This window comes from Tachyglossus aculeatus, chromosome 2 (genome assembly GCF_015852505.1).
Source record: "Tachyglossus aculeatus isolate mTacAcu1 chromosome 2, mTacAcu1.pri, whole genome shotgun sequence".
NCBI lineage: Eukaryota > Metazoa > Chordata > Mammalia > Monotremata > Tachyglossidae > Tachyglossus > Tachyglossus aculeatus.
In genome coordinates, this window is record NC_052067.1 from 32316798 (window position 1) to 32342003 (window position 25206).

General features: G+C 40.0%; 1 protein-coding gene across 9 annotated transcripts in view; it reads left to right on the forward strand.

Moving 5' to 3' along the window:
• TBC1D5 (TBC1 domain family member 5) overlaps positions 1-25206 on the forward strand; it is a 498550-nt gene that overhangs the window by 171025 nt on the left and 302319 nt on the right. For 2 of the 9 annotated variants that reach the window (XM_038759925.1, XM_038759926.1), the window contains exon 1: positions 23576-23668. The exons of 6 other annotated variants lie outside the window; for them this stretch is intronic. In XM_038759925.1, the coding sequence (XP_038615853.1) occupies positions 23595-23668 (74 nt within the window). In that variant the 5' untranslated portion in view covers positions 23576-23594. Of the gene's footprint in view, positions 1-8905; positions 9001-23575; positions 23669-25206 lie in introns of those variants that run through there. One more of the 9 variants, XM_038759929.1, reaches the window with a different exon arrangement.

Here is a 25206-nt window from a genome sequence, read left to right on the forward strand (position 1 = left end):
GGGTTGCATCTGGTTTTCAAGTGGATAGTGGCTAGAAAGGGATTTTCCGAGTATTTACTTAATAGACAGTCTGTTGGGCACTTTATAGATAAGGGGAGGGAAGTTGCAAATAGTCTAACTTGAGGGAAGTTGCAAATAGTCTAATCTTTGAGACAAGATCCTTTAGAAAGGAAAAATACCTTCCATCTAAAGTAAAACTGAGTCACTTGAAATTGTTCTCAGCTTTCCAGGTAGTAGCTCAGTGCAAGTTATTGTTTCAGCTGAAATGTTGTTTGTATGTAAAAACAAGATTTCTTTCTATTTTGGGCTAACTTGGATTAAAGCATATTGTAACGTTGCCTGGTATCCTGAATACTAGTAAAGATTCCTACTGTTTTTGTTTTGTTTTGCTTCCTAAAACCCCCTGCTGCTGTTGATTACACCTAGATCTGCTACTGATTGGAACTGTTAAAAGGCAAAGACAGTGTGGATGGTTGTTGAATCATTTAATTGTAGAACTAATAAGAGACTTTTTCTCTGGGACCTGACAGAATTGGCAACATAAGCAAATGTGTACGAACTGCCCAAGAAATGCATATTATGTTTTAATAATTTTGGGAGGTGCGAAATTTATTTCTTGCAGGCTGCATGTGGGTGTAGGAAGCGTATTTCCTTTCCTTGGAGGGAAACTAGATATTGTTAAAGGGTTGAGGAAAGGAAGCTAGATCAGAGGAAAAAAATACCAGACAGTGGTGTTTTAACATTCTTTGTAAATTTTAACACTAACAATTGGTGTTCCCCTGACAATTAGTGCACTGTTGCTTCTTTAGAAAAGTGAAATGAGTAGATAATTATATGCAGAAAAGGATGTTAATGCAGAGTTAAGGTTGAGAATTTGATTACACCAGAAAGTCAAGAAATTCAGAGTTAATTTCCATACACTAATCTGAACTCTCTCCCTATGTGTGAATTCATTAAAACTGTCTTCCGTACAAGGATATGTGGTTACAAACAGTGTGTTTATACTATTTTGGGGGGGTGGAGCACCATACACAAAAATCATACAATTTGAAGATGGTGCTTGCCCATAAGGGATTTATAAGCTAGGAGGAAAGACAGAAGAAAAAACCTCAACTAAACAAGTTCTAAATATTTATCAAAGCTCCTTCGCCACCTGTCTGCTTCTGCAGAGGTGTGGGTCATGGATGCTACAATGGTAAGTGACTTTCTTGGGAGTGGGGCCCAAGTTGGAGCCAGGAGTGAGTGGGTGGATAAGAACCTCCTTCTTTTTATCTTCTTTCAGATATCTTAACAGTCTTAGCACTTCTGTGATTCTGAGGAGGTGTTAATAGTCATCTGCATGTCTCCTTTGTATTACATGTTGTGTTATTAGGCACCAAATCTATGCCAAACCCTTTGCTAAGTGCTGGGTTGATTAAAAAAAAAATCAGATTGCCACAATTACCATCTTCTGCAGACTCACAATCTAAGAGTTAGGAAAAGTTGGCTGCCTCGAGACTACGGATCTGAATCATTCCCTGGAGTCTAGGTTGACTGTAATACTAGCATTTTTTGAACTCCCACTTTGGTGGACTGTTTTAGGCAGTAGGAAAGTACAGAATAGCAGTGTACAGAGCACTGTACTATGCACTGGGATGAGTACACTTCAAAAATGGCACTTTCCCTACCCTCAAGGCGTTGAGAAGCAGCGTGGCTCAGGGGAAAGAGCCCGGGCTTGGGAGTCAGAGGTCATGGGTTCTAATCCTGGCTCCGCTACATGTCTGCTGTGTGACCTTGGGCAAGTCATTTAACTTCTCTGAGCCTCAGTTACCCCATCTGTAAAATGGAGATTAAGACTGTGAGCCCCACGTGGGACAACCTGATCACGTTGTATCCCCCCAGTGCTTAGAACAGTGCTTTGCACATAGTAAGCACTTAACAAATGCCATTATTATTATTTATACCCTATGGGGGGAGACAAACATTAAAATATGAGTTTCAGGTCCTGGGCATTACAAAACGCTCAAGAAGATGAATGGTAGGTACATTTGTGGGTTGTTGTTTTTTTTTTACCAGCAAGACCCATTTGTGGCTATAGGACTGCAGTCTATTTCTGATGTGCTTAGTACAGTGCTGAGTGCTTACTACAGTGCTCTGCACACAGTAAGCGTTCAATACATATGATTGAATGAATGTGCTGTAGCAGCAAGTATCAGCAAGGAATTTGCCATGGGATCCACTGAACTCTTCACCATCCATGGTGGGGATTTTTCAGAATTCCTGCTGGGCCAGTCTAGCTCACTGAATGCCTCTGACTATTTTCGGAGTTCTCCAGCAGAGAGAATCAGGGCTAGAACCCAGATCTCCCGGTAATCACAGGGCTTTTTCTTTTGGACCAATAGCGGATGGGCCAAGACTAGACCAATAGAAAGCCAGGCTGTACAGCGATGGGCAAAGGAGCGGACAAGCACATTCAGTTCGGTTGTGAATGCCGTGTCGTGAAGTGATCCTTAATATTTAGCGAAACTGCTCAGGGCAACAAAACTTTTTCAGTGGTTGCCAGAGCTCTTCTTTAATAATAAAAATAATAATGATGGTATTTGTTAAGCGCTTACAATGTGCAAAGCGCTGTTCTAAGCGCTGGAGTAGATAGAAGGTAATCTGGTTGTCCCACGTGGGGCTCACAGTCTTAGTCCTCATTTTACGGATGAGGTAACTGAGGGCCAGAGAAGTTAAGTGACTTGCCCAAAGTCACACAGCCGACAAGTGGCAGAGCCAGGATTAGAGCTCGTGACCTCTGACTCCCAAACCCGGGCTCTTTCCACTGAGCCACGCTGCTTCTCACGCTGCTTTACTCCCATGGTTCTTACTAGCAGGGAAATCCCTTGTTAATTTCCATAGTCATTGCTTTTCTTTTGTACCCAAGGATGCATGACAAATAGCAAGTGGTCTTTGCTGACTCTCAGTGAATTGTTCAGGTTTCTGTTAGAAATAATTATTACAGGGATTTGTGAAGCTTCCATAGATTATGGGCTCTCACAAGCCCGCAACCTTGGTGTCATCCTCGACTCCGCTCTCTCATTCACCCCTCACATCCAAGCCGTCACCAAAACCTGCCGGTCTCAGCTCCGCAACATTGCCAAGATCCGCCCTTTCCTCTCCATCCAAACCGCTACCCTGCTCATTCAAGCTCTCATCCTATCCCGTCTGGACTACTGCACCAGCCTTCTCTCTGATCTCCCATCCTCGTGTCTCTCTCCACTTCAATCCATACTTCATGCTGCTGCCCGGATTATCTTTGTCCAGAAACGCTCTGGGCATATTACTGCCCTCCTCAGAAATCTCCAGTGGCTACCAATCAATCTGTGCATCAGGCAGAAACTCCTCACCATGGGCTTCAAGGCTGTCCATCACCTCGCCCCCTCCTACCTCACCTCCCTTCTCTCCTTCTACTGCCCAGCCCGCACCCTCCGCTCCTCCACCGCTAATCTCCTCACTGTACCTCGTTGTCGCCTGTCCCGCCATCGACCCCCGGCCCACGTCCTCCCCCGGGCCTGGAATGCCCTCCCTCTGCCCCTCCGCCAAGCTAGCTCTCTTCCTCCCTTCAAGGCCCTGCTGAGAGCTCACCTCCTCCAGGAGGCCTTCCCAGACTGAGCCCCTTCCTTCCTCTCCCCCTCGTCCCCCTCTCCATCCCCCCATCTTACCTCCTTCCCTTCCCCACAGCACCTGTATATATGTACATATGGTTGTACATATTTATTACTCTATTTATTTATTTATTTATTTATTTTACTTGTACATTTCTTTCCTATTTATTTTATTTTGTTGGTATGTTTGGTTCTGTTCTCTGTCTCCCCCTTTTAGACTGTGAGCCCACTGTTGGGTAGGGACTGTCTCTATGTGTTGCCAATTTGTACTTCCCAAGCGCTTAGTGCGGTGCTCTGCACATAGTAAGCGCTCAATAAATACGATTGATTGATTGATTGATTATGTTTCTAGCCCTTACGTATAATACCATACATACTCTGTTTTTTAAGCACTATCTCTTGTACATATCCACCAAGGTTATAAACTGCTTGAGGGTAAGGACCATGCCAACTAATGCACAGCTCAGGGAGAGCACAAATGCGTGGGGATCATCCCTGTCTTCCTGGACTGTTAGACCGTGACCGTGAAACTGTAAATTCATCTGTTGGGCTGTAAAGTCCTTAAAGGCAGGGATCGTGTCTACCACCTATATTATTTTCTCGCAAGTGCTTGATTGCAGTGCTTGATTTATTTGCCTCCTATTGGAGAAGATAGACATTGAAATAATTTACAGATTGTGTCTTATATGCCGATGTATAATATGTACATCAGAATGTACGTGGCAGGTAAGGAGCTATTACTTGAGCAGAATAGGAATTTAAAGCAGGAAAGATGCTGCGAGAAGAGTTGACTGGTGATTGTAGGAGGGCTTTGAAGATAACGGGATCTGTAGTTTGTCAGACGTTGGAGCGGGAATTCTGGGCAGGGAGAAGGCTGTAGGCAAAGGGTTGGTGGTGAAGCAAGAATCAGGCAGTGCGTAGGGGTGCTTGGGAGGAGCAAACAGTATGAGTGGAGTGTAATGGGAGAGGGTGGATAAGTAGGAAAGACAGAGTAGACTGAATATCTTAAAGCCTTAAATATCTTAGAAATTTATGCTTTATGCAGAAAGGAATTGGTAGCCATTAAAGGCTTTTATGGAGTGAAGAGGTGTGTGCAGAAAAATGTTATCTACGAATGATAGAACAAAACTTTGAGGGATGCGCACAGTTATGGATTGGGAGACAGTGGAAGAACCTGGGAAAGAGCCCAAGAAGAAGAAAGTAAAGAGATGAGAAGAAGGAGCAAACTGTGCTAGTAAAACTAAGGGTGGATAGTATTTCCTGGAGGAGGAAGTAGTCTACAGTAATGAAGGCAGCTGAGGGGTTGTGGATGATTCTGTTAAATTTGGCAAGAGGTCTTGGGTGACCTTGGAGAGCATGGTCTTGGGAAGTGAAGAGGGTGGAAAGCAGGTTGTAGAGGGTCATTATGGCAGGTGGAATGGAGGCAGTGCATGTATTCAACGATTTAAGAAATCTAGACCAGAATGGGACAATAGGTGGAGGGAGAGTGGAGTCGGGAGAAGACTTTTTTTGTTATTGCTGTATTTTTTAAAGATAGAGGAGACATTATTTTTTAAGGCAAATGAGGATATGAGCAGTTGGAAATGGGTAGAGAAAAATAGTGAAGCAGCCACAAAAAGGTATCAGAACAAACATTTTAAAGACAGAGTAAAACATTGTGTCAGTATGGTAAAATAACTTTTTGGTAGATAACTGCAGCAGTTATCGGTAATAAGGGTAGGATGCTTTCCATGAGCCAGGGGCTTTGGTAAGATCCTGATAACCAGAGGCAAATTTGAAAAGTGGTAGTCTGAGAAAATGGTAATTGCATCAGCATGGTATTAATTCATGTCCCACAAGTCATTTCAACCGTACCTACATCCACAATATCTCACTCTCGGTGGTGTCACTGTAAGAAACAAAGGGAAGTACATATGTTTATTTTTCTCTTTTTCTCTATACCTGATACACATGTGGATTAATTAGAAAACAATGCTTAAAAGTTTTGATTCTCTAGTCAGCCATTAGCCGCTGTCAACAAAATAACTGTTGAAGCACTTGAATCCCCTACCTCTGTCCTTTAAAATAGGAGACCCAGGAGATGGAAGCATCTATCAGCAGTCCTGCGGATTGGCAGTTATGACACAGATGAAAAGCACTTAAGACATCCAAAGACCTATTTATATCAATCAGTGGTATTTATTGAGGGTTTATGGAGTGTATACTGTGTGCAAAGCACTGTGAAGGAGGGGATAAAGTGAAGGAGACTCAACTTCAAGATCTGGGATCATTCCTTCCAGATCTGCCGAGAGACAGATTGATGGATAGCCCGCTCAAGATGTGCTCATCCCTAAAACAGCTGCCCTTTTCTGATGCTCCCGCTGTTTTCTGGCCTGTTTTGGTGGAAAACTGTATTTTTTTAATTACTGTCTATCTTTGGTTCGTTTTTTGCTCCAGTTTTCCCCTGGTTTCCACAGGAACTTTGCTAAGGACTTTCCAAACCTACTGAGCCACTGTGAATGATTTTTACTTGTTTCTTTGCTTTTCCCCTGTTTTTTTCCTTGAAAGTGTAGAAAGGAAGCCCCCTCTTTTAATTGAGTTTAGAAAAGGCAATCTTTTGCTTTATGTCGCCAATGCTTTCATTCTTTCACCCATCAGCTCTAATTTTATCTCCTGAGTTCAGTTGGAGATTTGTTAGACACTTTTTTGTAGACTGTCTGTCTGATAAGTAAAGAGAATAAAATTAAGAAATATCACCTTGCATGATTCAAGGAACACTTTTCTTGACCTTTCTTCGTTCCCCTCACCCCAATTTTGGAGCACATAGGTCCAGGTCTTTAAACTTTGTTGCTTCATCTTCCCTGTAATGTATTTTAGTGTTTGTCTCACCTGGTAGATTGTACATTACCTGAAAGCAGAGATCAAGTCTTTTAACTCCCTTGTACCCTCCCATGTGATTAGTACAGTACTTTGCACACAGTAAGCTCTCAATAAATACAATTAATAGTAATACAGGGCATTGTACAGAGTAATCATTCTGTAAATACTTTAGATAGCAAAATAGTGAAAATTTGGAATTAAAACCCTTCTTTTTTTGCACACCCAAATCATGGCTACACGCACCCTAATTTCTTAATTTTAGCACTCACCTTAATCACTTTTTAAAGAAAGATTGTCTTACAGCTAAATCTAATTATTTTAGAACAAAAAGTGCATGGCCTTGTTTTAGTTCTGATCTTCTGTCATATAGAATGCTATCCACTGTGATGCTTGATAAACTCCAAAATTCAGTAAAATGTAGTAAACCAGCACCTTAGGTCCCAGCTTTTACAGTAAATTGCGCAGTCCACTCAAGGGGAATTTAGATCAGGCCATGTGAGAGTGGTCTATAATGTTCCACCAGAGGGAAAGTCAGAGATGTAGAGGGGTATCTTATTATCAGGAATCCCCTAATCCATGAGGATGGATGTCAAGGACTGCAACTATTTCACACAACTTTTCAAGCATCCTGCTGCCAGTATCTGAGACAGAATATTGGGCTGGATTTCCTCGGTGGACTGGCCCAGTAATGCATTTCTTACCTTTGTCACCATTTTTTTTGTCACTTTTTTTTCTTTCTTTGTCACCGTTAAGAGTTTAATTAGGTAGGTCTCTCTTGCCTACCACTAAATTGCTTTCTAACTCATTGTGGGCAGGGAACATATCTGCCTACCTCTGTTGTTTTGTACTCTGCCAAGGACTATGTACATTGCTCTGTACATAGTAAGCCCTTAATAAACACCACTGATTGATTCTAACTGGAATTTTGAGTGTCCATTCTGAACACTGTGAACTCAATTTTGTTTTTTATTTTATTGTTTTGAGTAATCACTGGATTCAGTGGTCATTCATAATGTTACCTGGAACTGCATGCTCCCTGCAGCTCTATTGGGAGGTACTTTTCCAAGCTCTTAGTGCCGTGCTCTGCAGACAGTACCAGTGATGGATTGATTTCAAGTCATTTGCACACTCCCTTCAACTAATTTGCACACTCATCAATTGTGGCTCCAGTCTTACCAAATAAGTATCTCATTAGCGTTTCCCAAGAAAATTATTTTAGCTGTTTAAAGCCCACTGTTACCATAACTGTATTGTTATCATATGCTATATGCTTCCCGTGTAAAGCTAATGAACTACTGTTTCAGTAATGTCAAGAAGCATAGTGCAATCTCAGCATTTAATGTAAGTGTTTAAAGTGATTTGGTTTGTAATTGGACTAAGACTAGGATTAATTTACAGTCTTCAAAATCTAGTTTTTTTAGTTTTTTTTTTTTTGGTCATGGATCTCCTTGGATTTCCTGGTGTGATTAAAAAAAAAATTCAGATTCCCTTCTGACCAGTAGTCGTTTGGTATTACCAACTCAGGCTACCAAAATCAGCCATGGTTGGCAAACCAAAGTCCCATGGGTGAGAGAGGAAAATTTTGTGGGACAGGCTTGATTGTAGTCTCATGGCTAATTCTAACCATTCTTTCCCATAACCAGCCATTTCTGGGTGAATTTAGAATTTCATACGTATACTGTTTATTATTTGGTTTATAATTAAGGTTCTCAATATGCATCAGTACCCCAATTGTATGAACATTTTTGATACATCATTGTGTATTTTTCTAAACAAAACTTTATAAATTGAGTACTAAATGGAGAGAGTATCAGTTTCTTAAAATCACTTTATTACATTAATTGTGAAACTTCTTTAGGCGTGTATTAATTATTTGTGAACTCTAATGTCTCTAGAAATATGTAGCAAATCTGTACTTAGGTTTTCTCTAAATTGCTATTTCCCTCTACCTGATGAAAATTGCCATTACATGGAATTGGCTGTGTTTTACTATCAATGAGTACTTGGAGACTATTTAATTATGACAACTATTTAATTGCAGAACAATGCTTTGCACATTGTAAGCATTAAATAAATGCCATTATTATTGTAACAACTGTACCTCCATAAACAACATTTTTAATGGAATAGTACCTATCTTAGGTTGTCTGTGCTTCCCCATATCATTGACTCAGATTCTAATCTAATTATTTACAGAATTTCACAATTCTAAAATGAAGTGATATTTTATTATAGAAGATAAGGATTAAGGGTTTTTTTTTTAAGTATTCTAAGATCCCTTGACTTAATTTTTTTTGACACGCTCACAACTTAAAACTACTAAACAGATTTGTATTTTCATCTTTGGAACAAAAAATGTTCTCTTGGGCTGATACTAGTATTTTGTATGCCAAGTTACAGACCCGAATCTATTTTTGTAGGCCAAGATACAAACCCCTGAAAACCAGAGTTTATAATGGAAACATTGACAGACCCTTAACTGTTGCAGCACACATGGCACTGCTAAAATAACAAGGTATAATGCATACTATTTTCTGTGTGGTGAAAATGAAATTTTCAGCTCACTTTTAAAGCATATGAATTGTCAAATCATCATTAAATGGCTCTTCTTAATACTGATATTAGGTATCTGTGCTGGCAACCTAAAATAAAATTCGATAGAATTTGTGTCCTCAGTGAGCTTATAGTTTAAAATGAACAATACACAGATGTATAGAAAGACATGCAGTTGGAGAAACTCCAGAAAACTAACTGTGTGAGTGGATTTGCTTAAAAGGAAATTCAGATTTCATCCAAATTTAATTTGACATAAAACCTGGAAACGCTGCATGTGTGTAAAGTCAACCTACTTGGAGAATGATCCTGTTTAAGTTCTTGGGGACTACATGCAGAACTGGGGAAGCGGAATAAAATAGGCTCGCTTGCCGATTATATTGTTTCAAATGGGCTGAGGCCTTAATGTTATAAATAAGGCGAGATGTTTTAATTTTGAAGTGAAAAGTGTGTCCTGAATAAAGCCCACTCCTGTTAATTTTGTTTCAGGTGTATAATTTTCGCTGTGTAAAAACGGACATAGACTGTAGAGCTCAATTTAGTCTCATCTATAGGTAACTAAACTGATTCAACAGAGCTCAGTCCACAAATTGCCGACCAGTGGAGGGGTGGGGGGAGCCTAAATAGATAAGAATCACAATTTTTAAATGAGGGGCTCTTTTTAAGACTGTCATCAGAGTATGGGGAGCAGAGTGGCCTTGTGGAAAGAGTAGAGGCCTGAGATTCAAAGTGGATTTTGATGATATTGATGCCTGTCTACTTGTTTTGTTGTCTGTTTCCCCCCTCTACACTGTGAGCCCGTTGTTGAGAAGGGATTGTCTCTATCTGTTGCCGAATTGTACTTTCCAAGCACCTAATGCAGTGCTCTGCAAACAGTAAGCACTCAATGAATACGATTGAATGAATGAATTCAGGGGACTTGGGTTGGAGTCCCTTCTCTCCCACTTGTCTACTGTGTTGACCTTGCACAAGTCCCTTAAATTCTCTGTGCTTCAGGTGCCTCATCTGTAAAATGGGGGTTAAGACTGTGATCCCCATATGGATTGTGAACTGTGTCCAAATTTGAATCTACCCTGGCACTTTTCAAAGTGCCTGGCACATAGTAATTGCTTAAAAAAATACCATTAAAAAAGTCTAACAATGGTAAATTGAATATTGGGTAAATATTCTTAAGGTATATGATTTTGTAAGTCCTTTAAAAGCACGCCATTTCTCATGGAAGAGATCCATTGTCCTACATTTTTAAAAAGAGGATGACTTAAAATTTTGTGAGTGCGTACCATAGCTTTTTAGTAGTAGTTTTACTAGTAGCTGTACAATGTTCCTGCATTTATGAGACTCTTTTTTAGCTGCTCAACTTCTTGAAGTGCAAGAATGAGAGATGTGAGAGATATGCTACCTCAGCAGCACTGTGAAGTGTTAGAGAGAAACAGAATCATGTTCTAGGGATAATATATAGATTTTGAAGTTTCCTTGTGTATGTGTGTGTTCCACAGGCTATGAAAATATTAACAGGAGTAGTAGAAAGGTGGTGTAAATTTCAATATGAAAGGATCAGATTGTATGCTCTGGAATTCGTTTTTTCATCATTATTATTGTCCTCGTCAGTTTGAGTGCCCACAAGCAGAGTGCCGCACTGCACTTGATGCTTTTACGTCAATCAGATTCCCTGAACAGCAACTACACTTACGTATGACAAAATAGCAAGTAAATTTGTTGACCCTCTTGGCAGCCTGAGGACTCTCTCCAGCCTCCCCAGGCTTACTGCACCCCGAACACTGCATATTGAGAGTTGTCATTTCAAAAATCCCAGGCATTACCATCTCAGACATGAGGAACCATATTTCTCCGTAGAGGTTTTTTTATCTCCAAAACTCAAATGTCAGATACTAGCTGGTTTTTATTATTAATAGTGCAAATTAAACCAAAGGTCTATCTAATCATAATGATATTTGTTAGCACTTACTATGTGCCAAGCACTGTTCTAAATGCTGAATAATAGTGATGGTGTTTGTTAAGCGCACACTGTGTGCCAAGCTCTGTTTTAAGCACTGGGGTAGATTCAAGGTAAAGTTACTCATTCAATCGTATTTATTGAGCGCTTACTGTGTGCAGAGCACTGTACTAAGCGCGTACAAGTTGGCAACATATAGAGACGGGCCCTACCCAACAGTGGGCTCACAGTCTAGGAGTTATCCCACGTGGGGCTCACAGTCTTAATCCCTGTTTTATAGATGAGGTAACTGAGGCACAGAGAAGTGCAGTGACTTGCCCAAAGTCACACAGCTGCCAAGTGGCAGAATTGGCATTAGAACCCACGACGTCTGACTTCCTAGCCCAGGTTCTTGCCACTAAGCCATGCTGCTCAACAATTCTTATTTTATTATGTGTGTGCATATGTATACAAACAATTGATATATGGATGTGTGTGTAGATATAGATTATACATAGACGTACACACATATATATCAAATCCACTTCTGCTCTGCTGTTGGACCAGTTGAAAGAGCATGCTTTGGGAATCAGGAGACCTGCCTTTTAGTCCCAGTTCTTCCTGTTGCTGCTGAGTGAGTGTGAAGATCACATAGACACTGGCAATGTACTACACCTTCACCCATCTACAAGGTCTTTTCACTTTTAACCTTTGCAGTAACATGACTTGCAGAGACAGAGAACCTACTAGAGGCACTCTCCAAGCCAGTAGCACAATCATCAATTCATCTGTGCACGTTTTTTGGACCAAGGCTCACCCTCTATTCCTGATGGGAGGGAAGCTCTGTCCATAATCCATGGGATGGTAACAGAACTTTAATTCCTGATCATTTTCATGCAGTTTGGTTTGAACAATTATCAAACTAATAATAATAATAATGTTGGTATTTGTTAAGCACTTACTATGTGCAAAGCACTGTTCGAAGAGCTGGGGTAGATACAAGGTAAGCAGGTTGTCCCACGAGGGGCTCACAGTCTTCATCCCCATTTTACAGATGAGGGAACTGAGGCCCAGAGAAGCGGAGTGACCTGCCCAAAGTCACACAGCTGGCAAGTGGCGGAGCCGGGATTTGAACCCACGACCTCTGACTCCAAAGCCCGGGCTTTTTCCACGGAGCCACGCTGCTTCTCTATAACTAATAATAATTTGTTATATTACTAAACTAATTACTATTTACTATATTACTACTATACTATACTATATTTACTATTTACTATATTACTACTAATTACTATTATAAACTAATAATAATAATAATACTTGTGGTATTTGTTTGTGTTGACTGTGTTGCCAGGCGCTGAACTCAGCAATGGAGTGGATACAAGCAAATCGGTTGGACACAGTCCATGTCCCACATGGACTCACAGTCTTAATCCCCATTTTACAGATGAGGTAATTAAGGCCCAGAGAAGGTAAGCGACTTGTCCCAGGTCATTTAGCAGACAAGTGGCCAGAGTTGGAACTGAGGTCCTTCTAACTCTCAGGCCTGTGCTCTATCCACTAGATCTTTATGCTTCATCTAGCTTCAAAACGGGCTTGTGAAATACCTTGTATTAGTAATAATAATAATAATGGTATTTGTTAAGCGCTTACTATGTGCAAAGCACTGTTCTAAGCACTGGGGGGATACAAGGTGATCAGGTTGTCCCACGCGGGGCTTACAATCTTAATCGAGAAGTAGCATGGCTTAGTGGAAATAACAAGGGCTTGAGAGTCAGCGGTCGTGGGTTCTAATCCTGTCTCCGCCACTGGTCTGCTGTGTGACTTTGGGCAAGTCACTTAACTTCTCTGGGCCTCAGTTACCTCATCTGTAAAATGGGGTTGAAGACTCTGAGCCCCACATGGTACAACCTGATTACTTTGTATTGACCCTAGTGCTTAGAACAGTGATTGGCACATTGTAAGTGCTTAACAAATGCCATCATTACTATAATTTTTTTAGGGAAGAAGCGTGGCTCAATGGAAAGAGCATGGGCTTGGGAGTCAGAAGTCATGGGTTCAAATCCCGGCTCCACCAGTTGTCAGCTGGGTGACTTTGGACAAGTCACTTAACTTCTCTGTACCTCAGTGACCTCATCTGTAAAATGGGGATGAAGACTGTGAGCCCTGCTTGGGACAATCTGATCACCTTGAATCCTTCCCTGCGCTTCGAACAGTGCTTTACATATAGCAAGTGCTTAACAAATGCCATTATTATTAATCCCCATTTGACTCCTATGCCTGTGCTGTTTCCACTGAACCACGCTGCATCTCTTGTACTTTAATAACTGTAGCTCTAATTAATAAAGTACTCAGATCATGAGAAAGCCAGTCACATTTTGAGAGGCAATTGCACGCCTCTATTTATTTTGATAAATATTAGGGGAACTGGAAAACGATGACCCCAAAAGGAGCGATGTTTTGGCGGAAAAAATGGTTCTCTTAGCACATTGGTTTGTTTATCTTGTTAGTGTACACATATTTGAGCACAAATGATTAAAGAGTAGAAACCTGTAAAGGTGCCCTGTCAAGGGGACCACTGGAGGCCCTTCTTCCCCACCCAGGTTTCTGTGCATCTCGATTTATGACAACCCTTCAGAGTCTCCAGTAAAGTATGAAAGAGCCCAAAATGGTGACTTTCAGGCCTCCTAGATCACCTCTTTCCCCCTAAAATTCCACCCTCAAATGAGAATTTTGGCCACATATTCATGGATTAAATTCCTACTATTCATACCTCCCATTATTTCTCCATTGTTACTAGGGCAGGTGGGGTAAAATACATTTTGCAGGATAGAGCCAGCCAACCGAGCAGCTCAATCTGACCCGTTGGCTGGGATCCACCCTGGCTCTGATCCAGCAACTCCTACCCACAGGCAGTTAGATTCTTCTTGCTTCCAAACCAGCTGTGGATGCAGTTAACAAGCTTCTGGCATGTCCCGCCCCTCCAACTGGGGTTTGTAGATTCTATCCGCATATAGCTTGGAGGCAGGAAGGAACTGCTATCTGGAAGAGTCAGTACTTTTCATTCATTCAATTGTATTTATTGAGCTCTTACTGTGTGCAGAGCACTGTACTAAGTGCGTGGGAAGTACAAGGTGGCAACATATAGAGATGGTCCCTACCCAACAGCAGGCTCACAGTCTAGAACGGGGAGACAGACAACAAAACAAAACATATTAACAAAATAAAATAAATGGAATAGTAAAGATGTACAGGTAAGAGTAATAAATCTGTACAAACATATAAACAGGTGCTGTGGGGAGGGGAAGGAGGTAAGGCAGGGGGAGGGGGACGAGGGGGCTCAGTCTGGGAAGGCCTCCTGGAGGAGGTGAGCTCTCAGAAGGGCTTTGAAGGGAGGAAGAGAGCTAGATTGGCGGATGTGCAGAGGGAGGGCATTCCAGGCCAGGGGGATGACGTGAGCCGGGGGTCGACGGCGGGACAAGCTAGAATGAGGCACAGTGAGGAGATTAGCGGCAGAGGAGCGGAGGGTGTGGGCTGGGCTGGACAAGGAAAGACGGGAGGTGAGGTAGGAGGGGGCGAGGTGATGGACAGCCTTGAAGCCGAGAGTGAAGAGTTCCATACATTGCTTTCTTCAGGAAAAGTATGCAGCCCCCACCTGTCTTACCTCTTTGTAAATGTCTCCTAGGCTAAAATTAGTACCTTCCCTCTACACTGGACTCAACATTGAGGGTGAAAACCTCAAACATTCCCGAGATACAGAGGTACTAGTAAACGGTATTTTAGGCCAATTAAAAGCATTTCAGGAAAAGTCAGTGTGGATAGCCTTGTCATTACTAACAAGAGTTATATGAGAAGCAGCACAGCTTAGTGGATAGAGCGTGGGCTTGAGAGTCAGAAGGATCTGGGTTCTGATCCGAGCCCAGCCACTTGTCTGCCGTATGACCTTGGACAAGTCACTCCACTTCTCTGAACCTCATCTATAAAATGGGGATTGAAAGTGTAAACCCTATGTCGGACAGAGACTGTGTCCAACCTGATTTGCTTGTATCCACTCTAGCTCTCAGTACAGTGTACATAGTAAAAGCTTAAAAAATACCACAAGTATTAGTAGTAGCAGTGTTTGGGAGTAATATCCAATGCCTTTTCATTTGACTTTTATAGATGTATTGAAAGATACTTTAATCAGAGATTTTCTGGTTGGTTTCCGTCTTTCTCTAATTTTATACAAGATCAGTGCCTACTGAACTTGCAACCATTGAAAAACATCTTGTGGACACCTGACCTGTGACGTAGAAAATAATTTTACTCCTGTACTGTCTTTGAGGAGATTCCAAGCTTTCCTTGGTTTAAATACATCCTTTACTCTCTTTCTGAAGTGTTTTTTTTTTGGAATGACTCTCAGCATAAAGCTCATATCTATATAGGAGTAGATCATAATCTTATCCTGTGAAACAAGGTTGTGTTGTCTAGGATATAAAAAGATATGTAGGAAATTTAGTAGTAATAGTTTGTGATAATTATTGAGCAACACATTGAAGAGACCCATTTCCTGCCCACAAGAAGCTAGCATTCTGAGACAGACATAAAGGTATTTACAAATAGAGTTATCTGAATAAATATTTCAGTGCCTAAGTAAACATTCACAAATGCAGAGGGAAGGAATAAATAAGTACATAAATGCTAGAATAGCACTCGTGAGTTTATGCAACTGGAATATTGGCAATGAACAAAAACATCTAATTCAAAATCTACCATTACCTGTGTCCATTTGCATTAACTTTAAAAATATATTTTAGTGTTTGGTTTGATCTTTTCAGATCTTGGAAATGTGTTAATGCACTTCATATTAATTCCTAAGGGACGTGGTACTTGGTTTAATACACTTTTACTTAACACACTATTTTCGTGGCACTAATTAAGAGTACTAGCCAGGTGTAGCAGGACCAGCAAATATGCTCATGAAAGAAGGGATGTGTTGAGGTCCCAAAGAATGTGCTGTATAAATATGAAGTTTTTAATTAACCATATACATCTTATTACCACAGTACCTAATTAGGCAAGACCTAAAGTACCAGGCTGAGAGCGATATACCAGTATGATGCTCCAATTGAAAATTACATACATACAGTCTTACCATTTAACCAGTGGAAATGTATTTCATGATGTTTTCGAAAGCGTTTTATACCTCGAACCTGAATTGAAGTCTATCACAGATTTTCTGTCTTTGAAGAGCTTTAGTAGACCAGCATCAGTTCAAATGAATTGATCAGATAGGCCATCCCTACTAGAAATGCCCATTTAACCTTCAGCATTAGAATTTATGGAATTAAAGTTTAGTGTTTGAAAATTACACTAATTATTTTTATGTATAATACTTAAAAGTTATTTTGAATGTGCAGATGTAATAATATGTGAAAGCCTGGAGGAGTAAATTTATCTTTTTCTTTTAAAATCTTGCTCATTCTGACATTTTCTCTTGGCAAAATAGATGACTTTTTTTTAATACCATTTTAAATTCTGAAGGCCATCAGTTTCCTGTATCTATTTCCGACGATTTTCAAACCCCTCTTTACTTAATAAGCAAAGGGAATTTTTATCTTAGTTGTAGCAAGGTTGAAGAAGCACTAGACTGCTTTTTCTCTCTGGAAATCAATCGAGCAATCATCGGTATTTTTTGAAGCTACTGTGTGCTGAGTGCTGTACTAAGTGCTTGGGGGAGTTCAGTACATAAGAGTTGGTAGCCATATACCCTGCCTTTACCTACCTTACAGAGTAGTGGGAAATGACAGTAACAGTTTGAACTCAGTTGTATGCCTCAAACTATTTATTGTGTGCTAGGCACGAATGATCAAAGCACTTTCTATTTGTAGAAAGATTGTATATTTTAGCATGCCACCTATTGTGCTAATCCTACAGGTGGGTGTTTAATTCTGTCTGTTCTATAATAAGGAAATTATTTTTGATAGAAATCTGCATTATGGAGAATTAACATTTTAGTATTCTTCCCATGCTTGATGCTGTGTCATATTCTGTCCAGATAGACACAAATTATTTTAAGAATAGTCCCTAGTTGTGCCGCCTTGTACTTTTAAAATCTTGTAATGGAAATAGATGCTATGGCAGAATTTGCTGTCATAGGTGATTTTAATCAATTAAATTGGTATTATTTGTACATAGTACAGTGCTCTGCACCACAGTAAGTGCTCAGTCATTACCATTAATAGATTTATAATGTTTTTTGAGGGCCTGTTCCGTGCCCTACTCTCTCTCCCTTCTTTTACCTCTGCTGTTGGATCTGTACCCTATAAGCATTTGATATTCACCCAATCCTCAGCCCCATAGCGCATACATATTGTTGTCTGTCTCCCCCTTCTAGACTGTGAGCCCATTGTTGAGTAGGGACTGTCTCTGTTGCCGAATTGAACTTTCTAAGTGCTTAGTACAGTGCTCGTCACCCAGCAAGCGCACAATAAATATGATTGAATTAATGAATGAAGGAACGAATCCAAAATTCATTTATTTACATTCGTGTCTCTCTCCCCCTCTAGACTGTGAGCTCGTTGTGGGCAGGAACTGTGCCTGCCAGCTGTTATATTGTACCTGCCAAGCGCTAAGTACAGTGCTGTGCACACAGTAAGCGCTCAGTATATTCAATTAATTGATTGATGATTCCAATACTATGCGAGTAATTCAACCAAAAAACATCATCAAGAGTTCTTGAGTCACTCATATCAGAGCTTTTCTTCCCTGAGGAGTATTCTCTGTAGGTGCACACAAGAGTTTTTATGTGGATGATTAAGATGAACCACTTATCCCGAATAAACTTTTTACTTTTCATGTTGTGCCGAAAATGCTCTATTAGCACTACAGTGACTGCTTTTTTGTCATTTTTCAATTTATCACCCTACACATTCTGCTCATAGGGCATTTTCTATATGTTTATCTCCTTCATTTTAGTTCCTTTTCATATACCGTACCAAAGGTTAAATAGATTTTCATTTTTGTTCCTGAAATTTAATTTTTTTAAACTATATTCATGAATGTCTAAGTAATAACTTTAAAGTGCTTTAGTGTTGACAACTTTTGGCCAGAAGTTTTCATCTGCACATAAATTCCTTTTGGGATAAAGAGAAGTATTACAATCAGTATGAGTACCAGAGATTTTGAGAGAAACCCTGAAGTCAGAGAACACTTACCAATAAAACTCAAATCCATTATCTTGTAAATAATACAGAATATAGTCAGTTTTGATATTTTTAAATATTTTAAATGACTGTCATTTTGTTATATAGAGTCTGTATATATTAATATATATTCAGAGTTTGGGAGTTACGGTTCTTTTATTTTAAATTGTTACAAATCATGGCCTACTGTTTTAGTTGAACCATGGTATGTCCTCAGCTGATATAGGATGATCCTATTCTTTATCCAAATGTTTGTGCAATGAACATGAAAATATTTTATGATGATAAATGTTTCATCTCAGAACAATGCAAACTCCCCTGGGATGTTCTTTTTTGGTTATTTTGTTCAGTTTGGGGGCTTTTTTTTCCATAATGGCTATCACAGACTGTTCCATGCCAAAAGAAAAAAATTAATATTGAAATTTAATTTTTGTTGAAGCCTAAATTTTTTATATTTAACTTGTATAGGCCATTTTCATTTATTCATTCAATTGTATATAATGAGCGCTTACTGTGTGCAGAGCTAGGTAAAAGTTCATCCCTCTGTAGACGTGCGCCTAAAAAAAATCACCTGTCTTTAAATGTAAATATGGTGACTATCCATTGTACTCTGTAGCATTGAAAATTGCATATCAATTAAAAATTGACTAAGGCTGAAACTCTGTCAGAGAATCTATTCAGTCACTTTTCCCACTGCTTACTTAAAGCTAGCCTCCAATCCTGGTCAGGCTCATTTTCCTATTCATTCAGTCGTATTTATTGAGCACTTACTGTGTGCAGAGTACTGTACTAAGCGCTTGGAAAGTACAATTCGGCAACAGAGACAGTCCCTACGCAACAACAGGCTCACAATTGAAGTACATTAGGTGCAGGAGGGTTAATCTGTTAAATAACGGTCCTCCTTGTCCAGTGTATGTCATCAAGGTGGGCCCATTTCACAAAGCATGTAAGTCTAATCCCCCCGCCGTACACAAAGGAAAAAAGGCTCTAGTCTTTGAGCTCAGATTCTTCTTGTCCTTTTCCAGTTGTTTGTGGTTAGTTGTTTCTGGTCTTATTAATGGTGTAGCTAGAAACCCTACCCCCCAAACAAAAGTGGTTGGGCATTTTAGATCTGATGATTTCCGGCTTTGGCGGCTAACATGTTGCCAACTTGTACTTCCCAAGCGCTTAGTGCAGTGCTCCGCACACAGTAAGCGCTCAATAATAATAATGGCATTTATTAAGCGCTTACTATGTGCAAAGCACTGTTCTAAGCACTGGGGAGGTTACAAGGTGATCAGGTTGTCCCACGTGGGGCTCACAGTCTTAATCCCCATTTTACAGATGAGGTAACTGAGGAACAGAGAAGTTAAGTGACTTGCCCAAAGTCACACAGCTGACAATTGGCAGAGCTGGGGTTTGAACCCATGACCTCTGACTCCAAAGCCCGTGCTCTTTTCCACTTAGCCATGCTGCTTCTCGACTGACTGACTGAATGACTCCCGACAGCACATATGTATCCATCTGTATATATCTGTAATTGATTGTTTTATCTATTTGTATTAATGTCTGTCTCCCCCTCTAGACCGTGAGCTCGTTGTTGGGTAGGGACCGTCTCTATATGTTTCCAACTTGTACTTCCCAAGCACTTAGTACAGTGCTCCGCACACAGTAAGTGCTCAATGAATACGATTGAATGAATGAATGAATGAACACTGATCAGTTAGGGCTCTTGAGTCATTATTGGTTCCTTGTTGGGCTATTTCTGTTGCAACAGCAAAGAAAACAGAATATTGAACCAGCAGGAGAGCCAGGAAAAAGTTCAGATTTTAATGGGGGAAATTGCTATATCCCCCCACCTCCTCTCTTTTTTTATATAGAGATAAATCCCTCGCTATGGAGAAGCTGTGCTCCACGTAATGGAAATATTCCTAATGACAGTAATTGTGGTATTTGTTAACACATGCTTTCTGCACAATCCCTGTGCCACATGTGGCTCACAGTCGAAGAAGAAGGGAAAGCAGGTAACCCCCATTTTCCAGGCGAGGAAACTAAAGTGCCGAGATGAAAAGTGGCATGGCCAAGGTCACAGAGCAGGCAAATGGCAGAGCTGGGATTAGACCACATATCCTTGACCCCCAGGCCTGTGTTCTTTCCACTAGGCCATGCTGCTTCTTGCCAGAACTCTGACATTGGAGTGAATTTGGATAAAACTCAATGGAAGAAGAGGGGTGCATAGTTACAAGAATGTGGTTGGGAATTACTTATAATATTACCAGTCAAATTGTTTTTAAAGTTGTCCATATACATGAAATGATGGCATGGCTATATTATAATGGCAACCAATTGCAAATATGTAAAATTCATTGTTTAGTGGAAGCCAACTTTAGATTGGAATGCCCGTGTTTGCGCTTATGCACCCTCACCTATATACAGACATTCCCATTTAAAGTCAGTTTCTAATAAACAAATATTGTAGGCTAAATATATCCAACAAGGAAACCCCAATCCTTATAAAAAAATGTGCTATTTGTATTTCATTACTCCTTTGTGCTTCCAGTAATCTGCTGCTAATTTAGAAATGGTGAATTTTAGATCATACTGGGTTAAAGATTTATTTCTAAGAGTGTTACACTGCACATTAACTATGTTATGGCATAATGCACAATGAATTTAATTTCACTGTCATGTGGAAGCAGGTTCAAAACATTTGAAACCTACTGCCATTTGAAAAATTTCAAATTACATAAACGTTTTATATGGGCTATTGCTACTGGAAAAGCCAAATATTTTCATTTTTACATGATGAAAAATCATAGCAATCAGGACTAATTCACCAACTTCATTATTATCATAATAATAATAACAACATTGTGTGGTATTTAAGTCCTTACTATGTGCCAGGCACTGCTAAGCACTAGGGTGGATACAAGCGTATCGAGGTGAACACAGTCCCTGTCCCATATTGGGTTCACAGTTTTAATGGGGTAATTGAGGCACAGAGAAGTGAAGTGATTTGCCCAAAGTCACACAGCAGATAAGTGGAGTTGGGATTGGAACCCAGGTCCTTCTGACTCCTAGGCTGTGCTGTCTCCATTAGGCCGAGCTGCTGCTTATTATATGTGTCCTGTGTTCAAGGAGGGTAAGGAGTGTGGAGTTGCTCATGCTCTCAGCAGAAATATATTAAATTGAAAAATTTGTGTTCATGTTGCAAAGTTGAGATTTTAAATGCATAAAAGTCAGAAAATTCAGAGTAATAGTTACCTTGGTAGCCATAACTCATCCCCCTTGAGCATATGTAACTTTTTATATTTCTGTATCATATATATATATATGATATGTAAAATGTAAGCCTATATATACACATATATATAGGCTTACACTTTTTTCCTATTTGTATATGTGCAGTGTTGATGTGTGCATCAATATATACTAGATAGCTCTTATGTAGGTATTTTGAAAACTGTACTTTTAGATTTCTTGACTTTCATCTTGCACAATTTCTCCTACTGTCCCTTAGGAAGAAAAATAGTTCTCGTGATATTTACCAGTTGTGCCATAGGCCGTAGGCACCAGTACATGATCTATATCATCTTACAAGATCTCTTATAGCCCCGATTTTTTTTATGTGCATTGTTTATGAGGTGGTATGTCTACTAATACTAAATCTGAGACCCGTGGGTTTAAGTCAACTTGGTCAAATAGAGAAGCAGGGTGAGGTAATGGAAAGAGCAGAGGTCTGGGAATCAGAGGACCTGGGCTTTAATTCAGGCTCTGCCACCAGTCTGCTGTGTGACCTTGGGGAAGTCACTTAACTTCTCTGAGCCTCAGTTCCTGCATCTGTAAAGTAGGGATTAAGACTGTGAACCCAACATGAGACAGGGACTGTTTCCAACTCAATTATCTTCCCAAGTGCTTAGGACAGTGCTCTGCACATAGTAAGCACTCAATAAAAACGATTGACTGTGAGCCCACTGTTGGGTAGGGGCTATCTCTATATGTTGCCAACTTGTACTTCCCAAGCGCTTAGTACAGTGCTCTGCACACAGTAAGCGCTCAATAAATACGATTGATTGATTGATTGACTGACTTACTGACTCTGACAAGATCTGATTGTTTCCAGTCAGGGCTGAAAGGACTCAACATGATGGCTCAATAACTCCTTGTAGCCCGTTCCATCCCAATTCTCCTCATCTTCCCTATTGTCCCCTGCATTGAAAAGGAAAAATTAGCTCTTCTGAAGACTGATAAAATAAATACTGCTGGTATATATACTTTAAATTTTTCGGTAGAGAAAAAAGTTATTTTTCCTTCCAAGTGCATTCCCGTTGCTTATTTAACATGAATTTTTTAGTATTTTGTTTACCTGTATAGGAAAAAAAATAGTACACAAGTATAAATATGTGAAGTTGTATCTCCCCAGTCAAGAAAAGGGGCGGGGGGTGAGGAATAAATCAGAGATAATATAGCATACCCTGTTTGCACCTGCAATTTTTTAATAAAACTGGCTTAAAAGATTAAGCAGAAAGATGTAGATTTAGTTTCAAAGATAAAACCAGATGTTATTCTAAAATAGTGTTCAGCATTATAGGGGAAACTCAGTTCCATTTTTCATTTGGTGTAACAGGATAACTGGTAAAGATGTTGAGAAATTCCACCGATTTACTAAGCCATCATCCACAGTATAGAGAAATGAATAATATACTGAGAACTAAAATAATTTTTAAATTTAAAGTTCCGAAGGTGAAGGCCATTCTTATGAATGCCTGTTTAATTTATGTTTTTACCAGGAATCATGATATGTTTTAGCAGTGGCAAATCCTCTGGATGTAGCAACAAGATTTTTCCTCTTTTCATTCATTCATTCATTCATTCATTCATTCATTCATTCATTTAGTAGTATTTATTGAGCACTTACTGTGTGCATAGCACTGTACTAAGCGCTTGGAAAGTACAAGCCTTTTTCCTTCTCTGCATAAAAAAAGCTTATCTTTACTTGTTAACTATATGTAAATTTCAGTAGGAGATCCTGCATAATTGCATGGAAATAGTTCTTATACAAAACTGCTTGACTACCACAGATTGTTGTTATTATTATTATGATAATAATGAAGCTGATGTGAATTAAAGGATGGATTTGAAGGTGGGGAGAGTGGTGGTCTGACAGGTATGAGGTGGAGGAAGTTCCAGATTAGAGAAGAATCTGACAAGAGGTTGGTGACAAGATGGTTGAGGTACAGTGAGTAATAATAATAATAATAATGATGGCATTTATTAAGTGCTTACTATGTGCAAAGCACTGTTCTAAGCGCTCGTGAGGTTACAAGGAGATCAGGTTGACCCATGGGGGGCTCACAGTCTTAATCTCCATTTTACAGATGAGGGAACTGAGGCACAGAGAAGTTAAGTGACTTGCCCAAAGTCACACAGCTGACAGTTGGCAGAGCGGGATTCGAACCCATGACCCCTGACTCCAAAGCCCGAGTAGGTTGGAATAGAGGAGAAAAACGTGCAGCTTGGAGTGTAGTAGCGAGGTGAGTGAAGAATGGTTGGGGGAGAGTGATTGAGTGCCTTAAGTCTGATGGTAAGAAGTCTCTGATGCCAATGCAGAAAATGTAAAATATTTTAGCAGCCCCAAAACCTTCCGTGGCCACTGTATAGACTTGTATCTCCCCTAGTTTTTCAAGTTTTACTACTCGTAATGGTAGTGAAGAATTCATTTAGGGACTAGCTAATGCATGCTGTCTGCCCTGCTAGGGTGGCCTTTAGACATAGATCATATAAATACAATGGGAACAAAACAGGAAGCAGGGAAGCAGCATTACAGCGGTTAACAGAAGAAAAAAAAATTGACCTAGTAAAAAGCATTCTAAATGTGCGCATATACACACACATAAGTGATAGAGTGACTGGTGGAATGTCGTGACCAGGGAAGTGGGAAATTTCAGAGCTAGCCTCCTGGAAGAAATGTTTTTTTAGGAAATCTTTGAGGATGGAGAGGAACGTGATTGGGGGATTTCAAGTAAGAAGAATGTACAGTAGGTTGGAAATGGGAGAATTAGGAAGCAGGTAAAGTTAGGAGTAAGGCGCATTTCCCTAATCAAGTTTAGAATGACCTCCTGTGAGTGGTGTGAGTTCAACTTTCCTTTCCTGATAATTCTCAGAAAAATGTCTGAAACTTGAGTGAATTTGAGTGTAATCAAGACTAGAAAAGTGTTTGGTATTGCTAAGCTAGTCTGATGACCTACATCTCAAAATTAATCCAGAAAGGCCTTAGTTGTAAACTGGAGTTAGGATATAAGGCCCTACTGAGAGCTCGCCTTCCCAGGCTGAGCCCCTTCCTTCCTCTCCCCCTCGTCCTCCTCTCCATCCCCCCATCTTACCTCCTTCCCTTCCCCACAGCACCTGTATATATGTATATATGTTTGTACATATTTATTACTCTATTTATTTATTTTACTTGTACATATCTATTCTATTTACTTTATTTTGTAAGTATGTTTGGTTTTGTTCTCTGTCTCCCCCTTTTAGACTGTGATCCCACTGTTGGGTAGGGACTGTCTCTATTCGTTGCCAACTTGTACTTCCCAAGCGCTTAGTACAGTGCTCTGCACACAGTAAGCGCTCAATAAGTACGATTGATGATGATGATGATGATGATATATATGCTGAAGGAAGTGTATTTTAAGGAAACTCAGTTGTCCTGTGTCTGTGGAATAGGAGTTTAATAAAAATTACTGTATTAATAATTGTCTGTGCTTTCTCACGGCCTTATCTTCTTGTGGGAGTGTTTGTTAGGACCCTTATGTCCTCATTCATGCTTCAGATTAGTTCTGGCTTTGGGAATGTGTTGATTTGTATGTCTGTTTTAAAGGTTCAAAAATACAAAGGGAGCAAGGAAACACCTAAACACCTGAAAACTGGGTTTATATGGTTTCCCTCAACCTGGATTCAGTTAAGATTTCTTGACACTACAGTTTTTATTGTGGGCTTTTCTAGTGGCTTTCAAACAGACCCAAGATGAAAAATTAGAATAATAAAAACTAGAAATAAAGCATTTGCACCACTGACT